Source organism: Mastigoproctus giganteus, chromosome 4 (assembly GCF_048544385.1).
Source record: "Mastigoproctus giganteus isolate SK-2022 chromosome 4, ASM4854438v1, whole genome shotgun sequence".
In the NCBI taxonomy this organism is placed as follows: Eukaryota; Metazoa; Arthropoda; class Arachnida; order Uropygi; family Thelyphonidae; genus Mastigoproctus; species Mastigoproctus giganteus.
The window spans coordinates 175,340,210-175,358,928 of NC_143578.1; the positions used below are offsets into that span (position 1 = coordinate 175,340,210).

The 18,719-nt window shown below is 36.9% G+C and overlaps 1 protein-coding gene across 6 annotated transcripts in view; it reads right to left on the reverse strand.

The window, feature by feature from the left end:
* Positions 1–18,719, reverse strand: part of LOC150087215 (tyrosine-protein phosphatase Lar-like) — a 1,652,393-nt gene that overhangs the window by 776,633 nt on the left and 857,041 nt on the right. For all 6 annotated transcript variants that reach the window (XM_090371077.1, XM_090371082.1, XM_090371081.1 and 3 more), the window contains one exon: positions 7,507–7,791. In XM_090371077.1, coding sequence (XP_090227203.1) covers positions 7,507–7,791 — 285 coding nt within the window. The remainder of the gene's footprint in view (positions 1–7,506; positions 7,792–18,719) is intronic.

Genomic DNA, 18,719 nt, shown 5'->3' on the forward strand with positions numbered 1-18,719 from the left:
GCTTTACTGTTCTTCCAAACAGCTGTTCACTCTGTACAAATTGCAAATCTGCCTTACCATGGAATATTTTTCCCACATCTGGGGCAGTGCCCCCAAAACCTCTCTCACGGCTTCTAGATTCCATTCAGAAGAGGACAGTTAGGTTATTTAATGACTCATCTCTAACAGAGTCTCTCCATTCTCTGTCTCATAGACATTCTGTTTCTGCTGCATGCCCTTTCTATAGGTATTTTCATGGGTAATTCTCCAGGTAAGTTCACACTGTTCTTCTGAATTGGCTTCTATAATTCTCACTCTCACTCTTCCAAAGCAGCCCAAACATGTGCTACAACCAGTCAACATCCTTTTACTGTCCAACTTCAAACTCACAGAACTAATCTTTCTTCTTCCTCATTTATTCATTCACCTTCCATTTTCTTGAAACTTATTTCAAGAAAATGGAAGGTTTATTTTCAGGCTATATATATAAAAAAATGCTGAAAATTACAATCTACAGAATTTCGACTCTAATGTCAACAAACATCTTCTTTCATCCTCCCAACCTACAACCCATGCAGGGTACTAAGTATTACAGGTTCTAATACCTCTCATGTTTGGGGTTTTCATAAAAAAAAAAAATAAATAAATAAACCCATAAAACTTGGTGGTATAACTTATGTTTATTAGCATACACCTACAGAAACTAGTCAAATGTAAAATTTTCCCTACAACATTCAACCCAGTTAGAAGTAAAATTTTTCTCAGTGTGGTCTGTGCTAACAAGAGAGACTGCATCTACAGAAGGTACACTTAAATAGAAGGAATGCAAGGATATTTACTGATGCTATAGAAGCAGTGTTAGGTGGGCCGGAAAACTGCTTGCTTTGGGATTACATAGACTAAGAGATTAACTGGAGCTGCAGGCAGTAATACTTGCAATGCTTCTAAGTGGAACATGCAGCAACCTGGAAAGCAAGATGTTGGGGATTTCAATGCTTACTGTGGGTCATCACAGAACATGTAAATACATAAGCTGTGTTAGGGTAAAGAGAAACAATACATAAATGTATATCTGGACTATTCTAATCAATATTAGTGCACATATACATTCACAATAATGCACAACACAATCCAGAAAAATTAAGCAGATATGCTGAGTAAAGGCAGTTGAAGTAGTTTAACTTTGACAAATTCAAGGTACTACGTATGGATAGCAGTAATTCTAAATTAATGTACCAACTGTGTGGTACCACAATCATAGTAGCAGAAAATGAAAAATACCTGGAGGCAATTGTGCAGTCAGATTTGAAGCAGTGCAAACACTGCCAGGATAGCTTCTGGGGATTTTGTCAATGATATACAGGAACTTTTGGTAGCAGAGCTGAGGTGGTGCTGATTCTTCCAGTGTACTAGGCATTGGTCAGGCCATATCTGGAGTAAGGCATTAATTTCTGGAGGCCTCATTTTAGGAAGGAATTCAATCTGCTGGAACAGGTGCAGAGAATGGCAATAACACAGGAAGGGAACAAAAGAGTGGTCTAACCGAGAATGGTAACAGTACTGAAAACTGCATCTGGAGACTAGGCATTTGCAGGCTGATCTCATTGAGGTGTTTGTTTGGACTGAGCGAGATCAGTGGTGGAGGAATCCTTCCTTTTGCTCAGATTACACACAAAGGAATATAAACACAAGCTGAAGGAAGATGATTCAGGACAGATGTACAGAAATTTGCCTTCAGCCAGCAGGTGATTGATTGTTGAAACAAACTTCCACCTGTTGTTGTGGATGTGGGTAGTTTGAATAAATTCAAAGAACTAGATAAATTATTGGAGGGGATGGCAAAGACATTTTTTGGTTGTTGCTGTATAAGCTTTCTTTCTTGAATCAACTGCTAATTAATTAGACTAATACTAATATTACTAATACTAAAGTACATGTGCAAAAAGTTTACAAATTAGGTAGTTTAATAAATAGTGCGATCATTAGTAACAACTGTTGGCAGTGAGGAGCAGTAGTATGTATCTAGAATAATACAGTAAACTGTTTAAAAGCTGGCTTTAAAATCTAAATCCCTTGGGGATTTAGAAGTGCCAGATTTTAAAATTTTCCGGATTTTAGAGAGATGTATCTATTAGTTAAGCAGTTTGGAGAAGCACATTTCAGTGAATATTAAGCACTAGCAACTGAACTTATTTACATCTTTAAACATTTATATTTTGTAGAATATACTGCTTAAAATAAAAATAACACTTTAATTTGTTAAATATGAACAAATGACAATAAATAATGTCACACAAATGTGAGAATTTCACTGGATGTGCTTCAGAGTAAAAAATATTTTCACAATAATAATAATAGGGCAATCTTTATCAGTTTACAGAACATTTTGCTTTTAATTATGTACTATGGAAAAATTCAATCATTTTCTCCGATATGATAATAAAGATAACCATTTCATTTTTGCTATCATTTTAACTATAGCAGAGGGGGAAAAAAAAGGGGTGGCTCAAGATCACTCACTATGCATTCTCTTCCAAAGTGTTAATACAGCATGGGAGGCCAAGTGAGTGACATTAAGCTAGCTGTTGTTTTTCTTCCGGCTTTAGTCATGCAGCTTGTCAGCTGCATGACTAAAAATTGGTGGCAAAACCATTGGTCACGTGGAGTTAAATCTAATGTTTGTGTGTATTGGTAAGTTGCTATTTATGGAAGAGATTAAATGAAGCATACCTTTTTGCAGCTGCACACACTGAGCATTTTCAATATTGCTTTGTATTCAGCTGTCATAAAGTAGTGACAAACTAGTCAGCAACTTATGCAAACAGATTTCACAATAACATACAAAGTACACTGAACAACAGAATGGCAATAAGAGAGAGAAATTCAAAGTTATAATATAGCTAAAGCGATATAGCCTCAGAGAAATAAGATGTTTGCAGGACTACTTTGTCCTTTGATCTGCTTTTGCAGCCACAGGATTGCTTTAGCAGGATTTAAACCATATAGATATTACAATAGTCTTAATTATAAGAGCAGAACATGCTTGACTTTGTAGAATTTCCCTAGTATTGCACTACTTTTAAACAGATACCTACCAAAAGTTTGATTGTTTAAAAGAGGAGCACGAGTCTGTTTCAGGACTAACCATTCCCTCACCAGATAGCCTCTAGCAACTCAGGCAAAACAGAGAGCTTTAGCTATATTATAACTTTGAAAACTCGGATTTCATATGCTGCATGGAAACTCACATTGCAAACTGCTTCAACTATTTTGTCTGTGTGTTGCCACTACTGACAGTTTATCTAAAACCTGATGAGGAACTGATACCAAAATAGATCGTAACGGTAGTCTCAATTTTTAAACAAATGGCCAATTAACCTCTTGGCAAGGCCTTCCATTTGAAAGTATTCAAATACCCTGGTAATTCATATGGGCAAGTTTGTTCTATTGTGAGAATTAAGACTATTGCATTGTCTGTGCAGTGTAAACTTAAGTCTTGCTGTAGCCAGCAAGACTTAAGGGACATGAAATCTTGTTTTATCTGTCTTAAAAAGAGAGAAATGTCACCTTCTTTCTGCTTGAATTCTTGAAGACAAATGCAATAATTGGTACTAGTGATAGATTACTGTCTAGATTTTAAGAATTCCAGACTGTAAAGTGCCAGGTTTTAGAGAATTTACTGTATTAAGTGACTTATTATCAAAAAGCAGCCAACAATAAAAAATAAATTAGTAATCTGCTAAAACTCATTCAGAAATGTTACTTGTTTCACTTTTATTACTAACAATAATCAAATAAATTTGAAGTGATACAGTACAGAAAAAAGGAGCCAATAACATCAGCTTGACTATTCTTAGAGTAGATATTATTATGCGATACTAATGACCACTGTTAAATTGGTATTAGATTGCAGGTGATAAATTATAATGGTCTAAGTGTAGAGCAGATTTTTTGGGTTAGGAGTGGAATCTTCTGTGGTTAAAGGGCGTTGGACAAACCGGAATAACATTTAAGAATATGTGTGGAGATAATAATTTTCTTATATAATTAAGTTGTTAATCTAGGTTGAAGCAATACTGATATTATGGTAGTGGTTGTGATTCTCCTACCATTATTCAGGAAAGTTCATAAGCATCAATTAAAGCATGTTTTAATCCATTCCATGCTTTTTCAAATGGGCAAATAGATATATAAAACTACACTGGCAATAAATTCCATAATCTGCTGCCAAAGGTTTGAAAATGTTTTTTGAATACAAGAGTTTTTGAAAACAAGCAAAGAATAATTTTATATTAACATTTCCATCAACATATCATGTTCTTGATATTGAGATGTAAAAAATTGTTGGATGAGGAAGTAGAGGGAGAGAAATGAGGGTAAGAGTGAGAAAAGCATCTGTACTTTTATATGGTACTGTCAATAAATCTGCTGATATTGATTATGGTATTATTCCTGAATACCGATTCAATATAGTATGTCATCAATCTAATGATATCACCTTCTTTTGTATTTAGAATATACATACAGTTTTTTTAACCTCGGATTGGTGGTGCAGGAGTAAAAGTACCCCACATATCTGTAAACCACAAGAAGTGTTGATAGAGTAGTAAAAATATTTCATCATTCTTATACAATTACATTTTAAACATTAAGAAAATAACAACAGGCATTCAAAATATAAATGGATGTGTCAAATTAAATTTCAGGGAATATTATGTAAATGAAGCTTAATTTCAAACTGTACTTTAACTGTGAAATACAGATATAATACCCAGCATTAATAGAACTTGCATAAAACTTTTCTGTGCTTTCACAAAATTTTTGTGCTTTCTTATCCTTACTCCCAAGACAATTCAGGTACTGATTTATTTTTCTCTTTGGAAGAGGTTTCAAGTCCTCTTCATTACAAATTCCAACAGAGTTATTGTTTGCAGTGGAAAACTTCAAGGTAATTTCTCGAAATAGCTCTGAACTTCATAATATCCTGAACTAAGGCCAAAGCAAGCCCAAAAACTTCAGTTTTATCAATTCTTGACTGCAATTTCTAATTAGGCATTAAAATCACAAGAAATCAGAGAATACCTGAAAAAATTTTACACCAACGTTAGTAGTGGAACGGAGAATATCTCCTCACCCCCAAAACTAAATATATGCAAAGAAGAATCTCTGTACAGAACAATGGAAAATCGCACATAAGTAATTACAACATCCACAAATAGGAGAAGGTGGATGTCGTAATTACAGAACAATGGAAAATCGCACGTAAGTAATTACGACATCCACAAATAGGAGAAGGTGGTGGAGAAAGGTACTGAGAATGGCAAGAATAGAAATTTTGGTAAAAAAAAATAAATGGGGTGGGGTGGGGTACTTTTTATCCAATGCCACTACACTCAGGTTAAGGGAACTTTCTGACTTCAAAGATTAAGTCTACCAATTTTAATTATATAGTAATGTGTATTCTGATTTTTTCAATATCGAAGATTAACTTTATAGTGTAAAATAATGATAATTTTTAATTGATTAAATTAATTTAGAATTTAGTATGAAAGACTTATTAACAATATCATTAACACAATCAAGTTTCTGACATTCCATATATCTATCCTCATACTTTTTTTAACATTTTGCTATTATATTGATAACATAAGATCTGAGAACCTCAAAATGATGAATAGAAAAAAATAAACCAAAGATCCAATAAATCTAAAAACAAGAGATTTCCGTTAATTGAGAAATGACATGCAATCACATTTCAGTGACTGAATAGGCCCGAAGAGAGACCACTTAAATATAGGACTAAAATTTATATATTCATGATTACAAGAGCAAAACATAATTCAAAGTCTTAAATTAACCATGTATATGAGTGTTTCTCATCCTGTAAGTTGCAACCGACCAGTGTAGCACAGAAAAATCCAAGTGGTACACAATTTTTAATAAAGCACAAGGGTCACACCGAAAGTAAAACAAAACATAACATGTATAACGGATAAGCAGTTCTTTTGTGAATTCTGTTTATCATTTAGGTATGAAAAATTGGGTGATTAAATAAAAGATAATATGTATAGTGGATAAGTACCTCATTGTTAATGGTGTGTACACTTTGCATATGAAAAACTGAGCAGCCAAAATGACGAATTCTTATGTCTCTACTACAGATTGCGGATTAGTTTTATATTTTAGATGGGTCACGTATAAAACACAGCTGAGAAATGCTGTTATACATTTTCATTTTATGTGTATAATGCATTTTAATGCATTCCAAATTATGGTTCACTGATGTGTAAAAACTTAGTAAATTTGCTAGTAAATTATGTCTGCTTAAGGGATTAATAAGGGATTTCTGTGGCATGTTATTTTGACAATGTGAGATAAATCACAAAAATAAGTAAAGGCAAGCAATGGAATTTTATAAAATTAATGTAATGTCAGATCACACAGCAGTATACTGCCACAACATAAATGGATTACAATCCAAAAAAGTAGTCTGGCAAGTAAAACTTATTTAATGGCATAAATATTATATTTTCAGCATGGAATTTGCAATCGGAAACCATTATGAAAGATGCCAAACTTAAAAAAAAATTTCTATAAAAAATAAAATAATAAATTATAAATGAACAAATAAGTTGCACAACTGACAATGAAAAAAGCAGAAGGATTTTATCTATACCAAATCATAGGATAGCTTATACTTATTAGGTAAGCCATTATAAATTTATATAAACAGCAAAGAACTCTAAGTGGACATTATCAAGAAATTCTTTTCTAAAAGAAAACAAATTTTCTCTTGTCAATTTCTACATAAATTCTAAACAAGAATTGCTGTCTATGGATTTAATCAAGGTAAACAAATTTAAAAATAATTTATTTCTGAAAATAACTGGTATGAAGAAAGTTCCCCTTCGCAAACAGAAGTCTTATAAACAATCTTATAGCCAGTAATAAAATAATAGATTATACTAAAGTTTAATATTTTTATAATTAAATTATATTCTTAAGTGCTACAAATAATGTAAACAATTAGCTATTACTATACTGTAATATTATCAGGAAGAGTTCATAACAATGAACTCTTGTAAATGAATGCTGGCTCATAAAATATTTGAAAATGAAGGCATATCAAAATAAAATTTTTGCAAAAATAAGAAGGTATAACAACAACCTCTATCCTGTGAAAACTTACTTTTGTAGATGCACATATTAAATATATTTTTAAAACTTTTTTCATATACTCACATTACTTAAAATATGGAATATGTAAACCATGAGATATATGCAGCATATCTGATGAGTTACTCCATAGCACTCTCAACAAAGAGTCAGAAACTAACTTTTGCATGGACAAAGTATGATCTTAATTTCAGTATACTGTGAAATGATATTTCTCTGCATGCATAAAAAACATAATTTCACAAAATAGCAAATTTAAGACCATTTCACCCTGTGTCTGTGTTTTTTTTTAAATAACTACTATTCAGTCCTTATATAGAAAAACAACCAATAAACACAAAATAAACTTACCATACTGTTCTGTTCGAACAGGCACAGGTGGAGTAGCAGCACCCTCTCCTTGACGCGACTTTGCAGCCACCCACATATAATATAGTGTGTCAGGATATAATTCCCCTAGAGTATAGGTCTCAACATTAGGGATACTACGGTGGTACTGCTGCTGAGTAAAAGTATCATTCCAGTACAGTTCATAGCCAACCACTTTCTCGCCTGTATGAGCAGGTTGGGTCCATGACATCTGAACAGTGGTAGAAGAGGTTGCTATAACTCGCAAGTTACTAGGCTGGCTGGGAACTAGTGATAAAAATTTTTTAGTTAAAATTCATAATTTGCAATAATTCAAACTGAAATCAAAATTATAATACTAAATGAAATTTCCAATGAATTACTATTGAGAGAGCACAGTAAAAAAAACTGATTTGTTTGTCTTCATATCATAATAAAAAAAAAAGGAGGGAGAGAAAGGCTATTAAATAATTTAAAATGTGAAATATACAGATACCCACCGAGAAATGAAGAACAAAAGTTATAGAAGGTCAATAAGTTATTCTGTAGTTGTTGGGGAAGTTATTGGTGCAATGGCTACCCATGCCATAGTGGTTCATACTAACTGCATTTGCTGTTGTGGATTCATTCTGTAAAATTTAAGTTTCTGCCTATGATAAGGCCAAGCTAAGCAACAAAGGTTCTAGTAAGTTTGAGAGAGCTGAGTGACCATAGTTGGACATTACTGTACATGGCACATTCCAGAAGTATATCTTTTACAGCAAGTGGGGTGTGCGTAGTGCATATACTGTGAAGGGTCATTTTCTGAAAAGAAAAATAGGTGACCTATTTGGGCTCTAGCTAGGATTACTTCACCTTGTTTGTATGGAAGCTGGAAGGCCATAATTGTGGTACAGGTTTAATTTGAACAAGTTTATTATGTATTAGGATTCAGGGGAGGTCCCCATTGACTGGAGATGTGCAAATGTATCCCCAATTCAAAAAGGGGAATCAAAGGGTGACATGAGTAATTACTGACCTGTTAGTTTAACTTCTCTTTCAGGGAAAATAATGGAGTTGCTCATTAAATAAGCAATGCAGACTCATCTAGAGAGGTCTGCAGTTATAATTCAGATACAGCACATTTATTAAGGGGAAAGCTTGTCTGACCAATATGATTGGATACTATGATGTAGTATCCAATCAATGGCAACTGAAGTTTAACCTTGACAAATGCAAAGTACTACATATGGGTAGAAGTAACCCCAGAGAAACGTACCAACTGTGTGGTACTACACTTAAGGTGGTAGAAAATGAAAAAGAACTGGGAGTAATTGTGCAGGCAGATATGAAGTTTTCTGAGCAATGCAGACAGGCTGCCAGGGTAGGTCATGGGGTTTTGTCAATGATATATAGGAATTTTGCTAGCAGGGATAAGGAGATGATTATCCCTCTGTATAAGGCAATGGTCAGGCCACGCCTTGAGTACTGCGTACAGGTCTGGAGGCCTCATTTTAGGAAGGATGTAGATTTACTTGAGCGTGTACAGAGAAGGGCAACAAGATTGGTGAGGGGAATGAAGGGATCCTCTTACCAAGAGAGGCTTAAGTTCTGCAAATTGTAGTGGCTGGAGACTAGGCACCTGCGCGGTGATCTGATTGGGGTATATAAGGCCTTGAATGGGTTGAGCACGCTGAATTCTGATGGGATCCTTCCACTTGTTCATATTACGAACCTAAGGGGGCATAAATTCAAATTAAGAAAAGACAGATGTAGAATAGATGTGCGGAAATTTGCCTTTAGCCAGCGGGTGGTTAATTGCTGGAACAAACTTCCATCTGTCGTTGTGGAAGTTGATAGGTTGAATAAATTTAAGGAGGAACTGGACAGGCATTTGGAGGGAATGGTGTGATTTTTTTTTTTTTTTTTTTTTGGCTGATGCTGCATAAGCTCATACATTTGCTTTCTTCCATCACATGCCACTACTACTACTAGTCACAGAGGAACTGGAGGCAAAAAATAATTTTGATATCATATACTTAGATTTCAGGAAAGCTTTTGATACTGTTGCAGATAAAAGACTACTGTACAAATTGTAGCAGTATAATATTAAGGGCAAGTTGCTGCTATAGATAAAGGGGTGGTTGAGTGAGAGAAGACAAAGAGAGGTAATCAATGGACACTGCTCTTCGTGGACTAATGTTATCAACAGAGTCCTCCAGGGTTTGGTGTTGGGATCACTGTTGTTTTCTATATTTATCAATGAGATTGATGAAGCAATATCAAACTTAATGTCCATGTTTGGAGATGATAGAAAGATTAGCAGGGTAGTAAATAACAGTAATGATAGTATGCTGCTGTAAAAGAATCTAGAAAAGTTGAGCTGATGGGCTGAGAGGTGGCAACTGAAGTTTAACATTGACAAATGCAAAGTATTGCATATGAGTAGCAGTAATCCCAGAACAACATACCAACTGTGTAGTACTACACTCAGGGGAGTGGAAAACAAAAAACACCTGGGAGTAATTGTGCAGTCAGATATGAAGTTTACAGAGCAGTGCAGACAGGCTACCAGAGCAGCTCAATGAGGTCTTGTTAATGATATACTGGAATTTTTCTAGCAGGTATTGGTATTTTTATTTTTGGAGTAAGGGCTACTAGGGCCATACTGTGCCTATCAACAAGATGGAGGTCAGATCTGGTGACTGTAAGAACAGTCAGATATGATGAATTAGCTGTATCTGTTTTAGGAAGTAGAAAAATTCTTGGAGATTTGCATCATTGCCTATGATATTACAAAGTGTTAAAGGTTCTTCAAGATTTCGTAGAAAACTGAATGAGGCTTTTCAAGCATGAGTATATAGCGTATACATGAGTAAAGCACATACCAATCAACAAGAATGTGCTTTATTGTGAGAAAAGAGTTGCAGTGCACACATTTCAGGGGATTGTTTCCTGTGAGAAGATAAAGATGGGTAAGCTGACTGTGATTGATTCTTACTATGGATAGGATGACCCTCCTTTCTGTTTACATGGAAACTGGAAGCCCATAACTGTGGTTCAGATTTTACTTGAAGGAGCTTGTTATGAGGTTGAGCTTGCCATAGAACTGTCCATTGTCAGTTACATATATTTCTTATACAGGATCTGTAGTCAATATATGGCACGTAGTAATCTGACGATGCTATATTGGATGAATATTTGGCTGTATAACCTGCTTTTTCATTCCCTGATATCCCAGTGTGACCTGGGATCCAGCAAAAGATGACTACTTGCTGGTGATCATAGATATGTATCAGCTGAGTTTTTATAGTTGTAATTAAAGGATGCATTTGGTGAGGAGGAATTTTGCAAGGCTAAAAAAATAAAAATAAAAGTGCACTCTGTGAGTCTGTATATATTACACTTTTTTGAATGGATAGAGGGAGAATGTTTTCTAGGGAAAGCTTGATGGCACGTAATTCAGCTGTATAACTGCTGCATTCAATGGGAAGTGAAACAGAGGGTGTTATAGGGAAAGATGGCTGCAGAACAGACTCCACTCTCAGACTTTGATCCATCAATGTATAATTTTGTAAAACATGGGCAATATCGCGTGTGAGAAGTATGGAGTTGCTGTATACTAGTATTTGCAAGATAATGCTTTCCCCAGTTTAGGAAATAGCAGTCATAGGATGCTTTAATAGAAGACCATGGAGGATCTGAACTGTTTGGATCTTGGAGGACTTTATCAAGATGTATATTCCAAGTTTGTGATAATGACGGCAATCTGATGCCAGTAGGCTGAAATGCTCTACATTTATTTCTAGAGTACATTGTGAAATGCAAATCATAAAGTAATGGCCTAATGGGGTGAGTAGATAGACTTTGAATTTTTGGATGCATAGTTCAGAAGTAACTATGGATCTTTCTCCCGAGGCTGAGAGGAGGTCACTGGGCTTCAATATAAAGACTTTATACTGGAGATATTCTAGCATTTTTTTAGCATTAGCATTAGTAGAGGCATTTGATGCAAGAAAGCAAGCTTATGCAGCATCAGCCAAAAAAAAAAAATAAAGTAAAATAAATAAATAAAAAATACCCACTTCCACTTCACCCCTCTGTTCGTTCGAAATACCTGTCCATCTGAGCCTTAAACTTATTTAGGCTATCAACTTCCACGACAAGGGATGGAAGTCTGTTCCGCCTACCAACCACCCGCTGGCTAAAGGCAAATTTCCGCACATCTATTCTACATCTGTCTTTCCTCAATTTGAATTTATGCCCTCTCAGGTGATTCTTCTGAGCTAGAGGAAGAATCCCATCAGCATTTAGCATGCTCAAACCATTCAAGGTTTTGTACACCTCTATCAGATCGCCTCGCTAGTGCCTAGTCTCCAGACACTGTAATTCGCAAAACTTAAGCCTTTCTTCGTAAGAGCACCAATTTGTTCCATTCACTAATCTTGTTGCCCTTCTCTGTACTCATTCCAGCAGCTCTACATCCTTCTTGAAATGAGGCCTCCAGGCCTGTATACAGTACTCTAGGTGTGGCCTGACCATAGCCTTATACAAGGGAATAATCACCTCCTTATCCCTGCTAGAAAAATTCCTATATATCATTGACAATACACCATGAGCTACTCTTGCAGCCCGTCTACACTGCTCAGAGAACTTCATATCTGCCTGCACAACCACACCCAGGTCCCTTTCATTCTCTACCACTGTCAGTGTAGTACCACAGAGTTGATACGTTGCTCTGGGGTTGCTGTTTCCCATATGTAGTACTTTACATTTGTCAATGTTAAACTTCATTTGCCACCTCTCAGCCCATCTGCTCAACCTTTCCAGATCCTGTTGCAGTAGAATAGTGTCAGTAGTGTCCTTGACAGCCCTGCCAACCTTCGTATCGTCTGCCAACTTGGACATTAAGCTTGACATACCATCATCAATATCATTTATAAATACAGAGAACAATAAAGGACCCAATACTGAACCCTGAGGGACTCCACTAATAACATTAGTCCACGATGAGCAGTGTACATTGATTACCACTCTCTGTCTTCTCCCCCTCAACCACCCCTTTATCCATAGCAGCAATTTGACTCCAATGCCACACTGCTCCAATTTATGCAGCAGTCTTCCATGTGCAACAGTATCAAAAGCCTTTCTAAGATCCAAGTATATAATATCAAAGTTATTCCCTGCATCCAGTTCTTTTGTGACTGCATCATAGTATCCAATCAAATTGGTCAGGCAAGACATCCCCTTAACAAAACCATGCTGTGTCCGAGCTATAACTGAAGTCTTGTCTAGATGATCCTGCAGTGCTTCTTTAACCAGTGCCTCCATTAATTTTCCTGAAACAGAAGTTAAACTCACAGGTCTATAATTACTTGTGTTAGCCTTTGATCCTCCTTTGTGAATTGGGGTCACATTTGCACATCTCCAGTCCAAGGATACCTCCCCTGAGTCCAAGGAAGCTCTCATAATTATGGCTAAGGGTTTGCTTACTTCCTTTGCTGCCTCCTTTAATATAACTGGATAGATCCCATCCACCCCAGGTGCCTTTCTTGTGTTTATCTTCAACAATTTCTCCTCCACTTTACTCTCAGTTATTACAAGATTCTCTAGCTTACTGCTAGAGTTGAATACACCTCTGGCATTCCCCTCACTGAATAACTCCTCATGTGTGAAAGTCGATGCAAAATATTCATTTAGTTTGTTAGCTACCTGAGCAGGGTCATCAACAGTTGACCCATCGATATCAAGTGGACCAATCTGTTTCATCCCCTTCCTTCTAGAGTTTACATAAGTAAAGAACTCTTTGCTGTTTTTCTTCGCATCCCTTGCCAAGGATCTCTCGTAATCTGCCTTTGCCTGCCTAACCTCCTTTGTAACTTGGTTACAGATCAACTTGTATCTATCATAGGCTTCTGTGTCACATGTTAATTTGTATGTATCCCATGCATTTTTCTTCTCTGCCATATGCCTCATTAGTTCATCTGACATCCATTTAGCCCTAAACCTTGAACAATATTTCTTAGTTGGTATGTAAAGCCTAGTAGCTTGCAAGATAAGTTCTTTGAATGCTTCCCATTTTGAATTTGCTGTTGGTAGCATCATCAGTTGATCCCACTGTATAGAATTTAAATACTAATTTAAATACTACGATGGACTGTCTCAGTCCATCGTAGTCGCCTTTACGAAAGCAATACCCCTTCCCTTCACCCCTAATGGTAGTTACCTCTTTGAGTAACTCCCACTTCAGAACACTGTGATCACTGCCACCTAGTGGTTCATTTATCTGCAAATTCTTAATGCATGAAGAATCACTACTGATAATCAAATCAAAGTATTACTCCCTCTAGTTGCCTCCCGAACATGCTGATGTAGAAAACAATCATCCAATAAATCCACAAAAGCCTTGATAGTGTGTGAGTGACCAGCCCCCAAATTCCAGTCAATATCTGGGAAATTAAAATCCCCCATTATAAGACTCTCTGATTTACTGGCCCACTCTATTTCTCTGTACAGTTTCTTATTATACTCATCAGAGTCATTAGGCCTATAGCACACTCCTACTCTCAATTTTGATCTCCCAATGCTTATGTCACACCAAACTGACTCAACACTGCACTGTCCAGTGATGTCGACTGGCTTCACTTCCTTGGATTTTATGTGTTTCTTAACTAATAGCATTAAGTTAAGATGCTATTAGTTTCTTAACTAATAGCATCTTAACTAATAACCCCTCCTCCCTTCCTATCCTGTCTATCCTTTCTGTAGACATTGTACTCCCCAAATTCCAGTTCTACATTCCTTATATCTGTGTGACACCACGTCTCTGAAATCCCAACAATATCTGCCTTTGATGTTTTGAGCAATAACTCAAATTCATCAAATTTATTTACTAAACTCCTAGCATTGGTGTACACGCAAGTATACATGCACCTGCTCTTCCTCTTATCCACCCTAACACAACCCATGTTTGCAGACGATACAAAGTCCAAGTTTGCAGACGATACAAAGGTCCAAAATGTCCACGTTTGCAGACGATACAAAGGTTGGCAGGGTTGTAAAGGACACTACTGACACTATGCTACTGCAACAGGATCTGGAAAGGTTGAGCAGATGGGCTGAGAGGTGGCAAATGAAGTTTAACATTGACAAATGTAAAGTGCTACACATGGGAAACAGGCAACCCCAGAGCAACGTATCAACTCTGTGGTACTACACTGACAGTGGTAGAGAATGAAAGGGACTTGGGGGTGGTTGTGCAGGCAGATATGAAGTTCTCTGAGCAGTGCAGATGGGCTGCAAGAGTAGCTCATGGAGTATTGTCAATGATATACAGGAATTTTTCCAGCAGGGATAAGGAAGTGATTATTCCCTTGTATAAGGCAATGGTCAGGCCACACCTAGAGTACTGTATACAGGTCTGGAGGCCTCATTTCAAGAAGGATGTAGAGCTGCTGGAACGAGTACAGAGAAGGGCAACATGATTAGTGAATGGAACAAAGGGGTGCTCTTACGAAGAAAGGCTTAAGTTTTGCAAATTACAGTGTCTGGAGACTAGGCACCAGCGAGGTGATCTGATAGAGGTGTATAAAGCCTTGAATGGTTTGAGCATGCTCAATGCTGATGGGATTCTTCCTCTAGCTCAGAAGAATCACCTGAGAGGGCATAAATTCAAATTGAGGAAAGACAGATGTAGGATAGACGTGCGGAAATTTGCCTTTAGCCAGCGGGTGGTTGGTTGGTGGAACAGACTTCCATCCCTTGTAGTGGAGGTTGATAGCGTAAATAAGTTTAAGGCTCAGCTGGGCAGGTATTTTGAACGAACAGAGGGGTGAAGTGGAAGTGGGTTTTTTTTTTTTTTTTTTTTGGCTGATGCTGCATAAGCTTGCTTTCTTGCATCAAACTAATGCCTCTACTAATGCTAATGTGTTTACTTGTACCCCCATGATTCCCAGCAGTCTCTGAAATATCCTGCATCTTATTTTCCAGGCTGCTGCTCATTTCAATAGAAACAGTGCAAGAATCACTTTCTCCTCTGCCAGTGGCTACTGTTAATCTATTAGTCCTTGTATCCCCCCAATCTAGCAGTTTTCCAACTCACCTAACACTGCCTCGATAGCATCAGCAAACATTCTTGCACCCTTTCTATTTCAGTGTATCCCATCCCTGTAGAAGCAGTCTCTCTCCTGTTAACAAGTACAGACCAGGCTGAAAAAAATTCTACCCCTTGAGCCCTGCACAATCTTTCCAGGGCCAAATTGATCGACAGGGCTCTCATCATATACTCCCTCCTATCGTGTCTGGGCAGAATTGCATAAGAATTCTATAAGTGCCTATGGAAATCTTGAGGGAGAAATGTTGAATAGGGGCAAGACATGTTTGCTACCAGGGATAAGGAGGTGATTATCTCTTTGTATAAGGCAATGGTCAGGCCTCAACTTGAGTACTGCATACAAGACTGGAAGCCTAATTTTAGGAAGGACTGGTTGATGAGAGGAACAGAGAGGTGCTTTTACAAAGAAAGGCTTAAGCTTTACAAATTGCAGCATCTCTAGACTAGGCAGCTGTTGATCTGCTTGAGGTGTATAATACTTTGAATGGTTTGAGCAAACTCAATCTTAATGGGATTCTTCCTCTTGCTCAGATTAAGCACTTTGAGGGGGGCATAAAATCAAATCGAGGAAAGACAGTGGCAAAATAGAGGTGAAGAAAATTTCCTGGAACAAAGTTCCATCTGTCATTGTGGAAGTTGATAGTTTAAATAGATTCAAGGAAGAACTAGACAAATTTTTTAAGCAAATGGATTGGAGAAATGGGAAGGTTTTTTTTTTTTTTTTTTGACTGTATAAGCTTGCATCGTATGCCACTACTAATGCTAATGTATTTGAGTTTGCCACTGAAGCGCACATCATCTTTTTCATATTCTTCATATATTTATTTTGTAATCAGTGAATGGTATTAGAAAATTCCTGTGCGGTCATGCTGGATGATATTTGGCAGCAAGATCCTTAATTTCATTCCCTGGTATTCAAGTATAGCTTGAAATCCAACTTCTGTTGGATTCCAGGGGTTGATGTTGGGGGAATATGGCAGCCAAGAGAGCACACAAAATGCTTGGACATGATCCTAGAACCTTCACAATGTGAGCATTGTGATAAGTTGCTTGTTTAAAGCATCCAGTGCCATTACAATACACGGTCACCATGCAGGGCAAAACTTGGTCCAAAACAATGTGGTGTGTTCAGTGGAAATGAGGGGGTCCAGTGATGTCCACAATACCATTGCCGTCAGCCAACTGTGTAGCCTGGTTGCACAGTTGGATGATATTAGAGTATTATTATTAAAGAAAGCTATTGACTACATTTCAGAACAGCCTAGCAAGAAAAAATTCCTGTATGAAAATGAACTGTGAAACCCTGAAAACTTAAACAGTAAAAGATAATATTATTATTATCTTTTACTAATATTAATAATATATTATATGAAATATTTATTACTCCAAGAGTAAACTTCAGTAAATTTTACCAGTTTTCCTGCAAGGAACAGTTGATGCTTTATTATCAAGTCTGAGAACTACGTTTAAAAAAATTATATATATGTAGTGACTACTACTAATATAAAATAACACTAATAATACAATACAAATACTTACTAGTACTAGTAACACTAGGTGGCAGTGACTCATCAATCTGTGCAATACCACCACTTCGCTTATTGGAGGCATAAAGTGGGGAAACCCATGTTTAGTCTCTAGAGCAAAGTTTCTAGCATCCCTCCCTCCCTTCTCCCTCAATCCATGCATAGTATTAAGAACTATAGGTTTTGATACCTATTGTGTTTGGGGTTTTCATAAAGAAAAAAAAAATGGGTACATAGCTTTCTCTCTGACTGCTCACTGCAGGTAAGGGTAGACGGTTCTGTCTTCTAACTTCTCCACTAATGCTGGTGCTCCCGAAGGTTCAGTTCTTTCTGTCGCTCTTTGCTTCTTGTATATTAATGAGCTTCCATTAACTGGGAATCTATTCATATTTTTGCTGATGACAGCACATTGCATTCCACATTCCAGTTTGAGAAACTCTGCCCTGCAGAAACAGCTTCAACTCCTTGAATATTCATTACCCATTCCATAAATGCTGATCTCTAGGTATTTCCCCAGTGAGACAAAGATAGTTTAGTTAATTTCAATCCTTCTAAAACTCAGTCCTCTGTTATATCTCAAAAAAGAATTCCTCTGCTCCTATACTTATCTTCGATGACACTGCGATTTATAGACAAGATCACATATGTCTATTAGGGATTGCCCTGACTTCTAATTTCTCTTAGTATAAGCACATCACAATTACTACTTCCTCTGTATCTAAAAAAACTGGGATTTCTCTTTCATTCTCGGCTTTACTTTTCTTCTAAACAGCTAATCACTCTGTAAAAATCTCATTCTGCCTCTGTAGCTAGGTGGGCAGAAGCAGCAGCGCGTAGCACATGCTTCTTGATTAGACCGGGGTTCGAGTCCATGCCCACCAAATACGGGGGGGGGGGGTGCGGAGAGGTCAGGGAATGACGACCACATATCCCGGGAGCAATATGGCCATAGTTGCTAATGCTCCTAAAAACCAAATAACAAACAAACCTACCATGGAATACTGTTCCCACATCTGCGGTAGTACTCCGATAATGTCTATAAAACTTCTAGACTGCATTAAAAATGTTAGGTTAATTAATGGCACTTAATCTGTAAATAATAGATTACAATATTTACAAAATTTAATTTTTAATAAAAAATTGTTTTTTATACCTCTTATTTTCAAAAAACAAAACTTTTAATAACTATTAAAAAAATAAAGAAAAAATACAAACATAAAACTATTAGTCACTTCCATTTCAAGTTTATAAAATTACTAAAAACTCTCTGGAACAGAACATGATCTAACCAAGGAGGATGCCTTTGTGTGTCGCAGGTGCAGAGAGTGTCTAGAAATTAAGTGTCAACTCAGGGTTCTAATGGGCGTGTATGAGATCTTGAGGTGTAGGGTAGATGCCCTCGAAGAAATTAATATGAGGAGCCCGCCAAGCTCTCAGCTGCCAAACTCAACGCCACAGCTCACTCCTGGACATCAGGCAACACAGCGGCAATCTCCAAGGTATAATGTGCTGGTCCCACATGAGTTAGTTATTGTTGGTGACTCTGTTGTCAGGGAGACGGGGAATATATTGTGTAAAAAGGATAGATGGAATAGGCA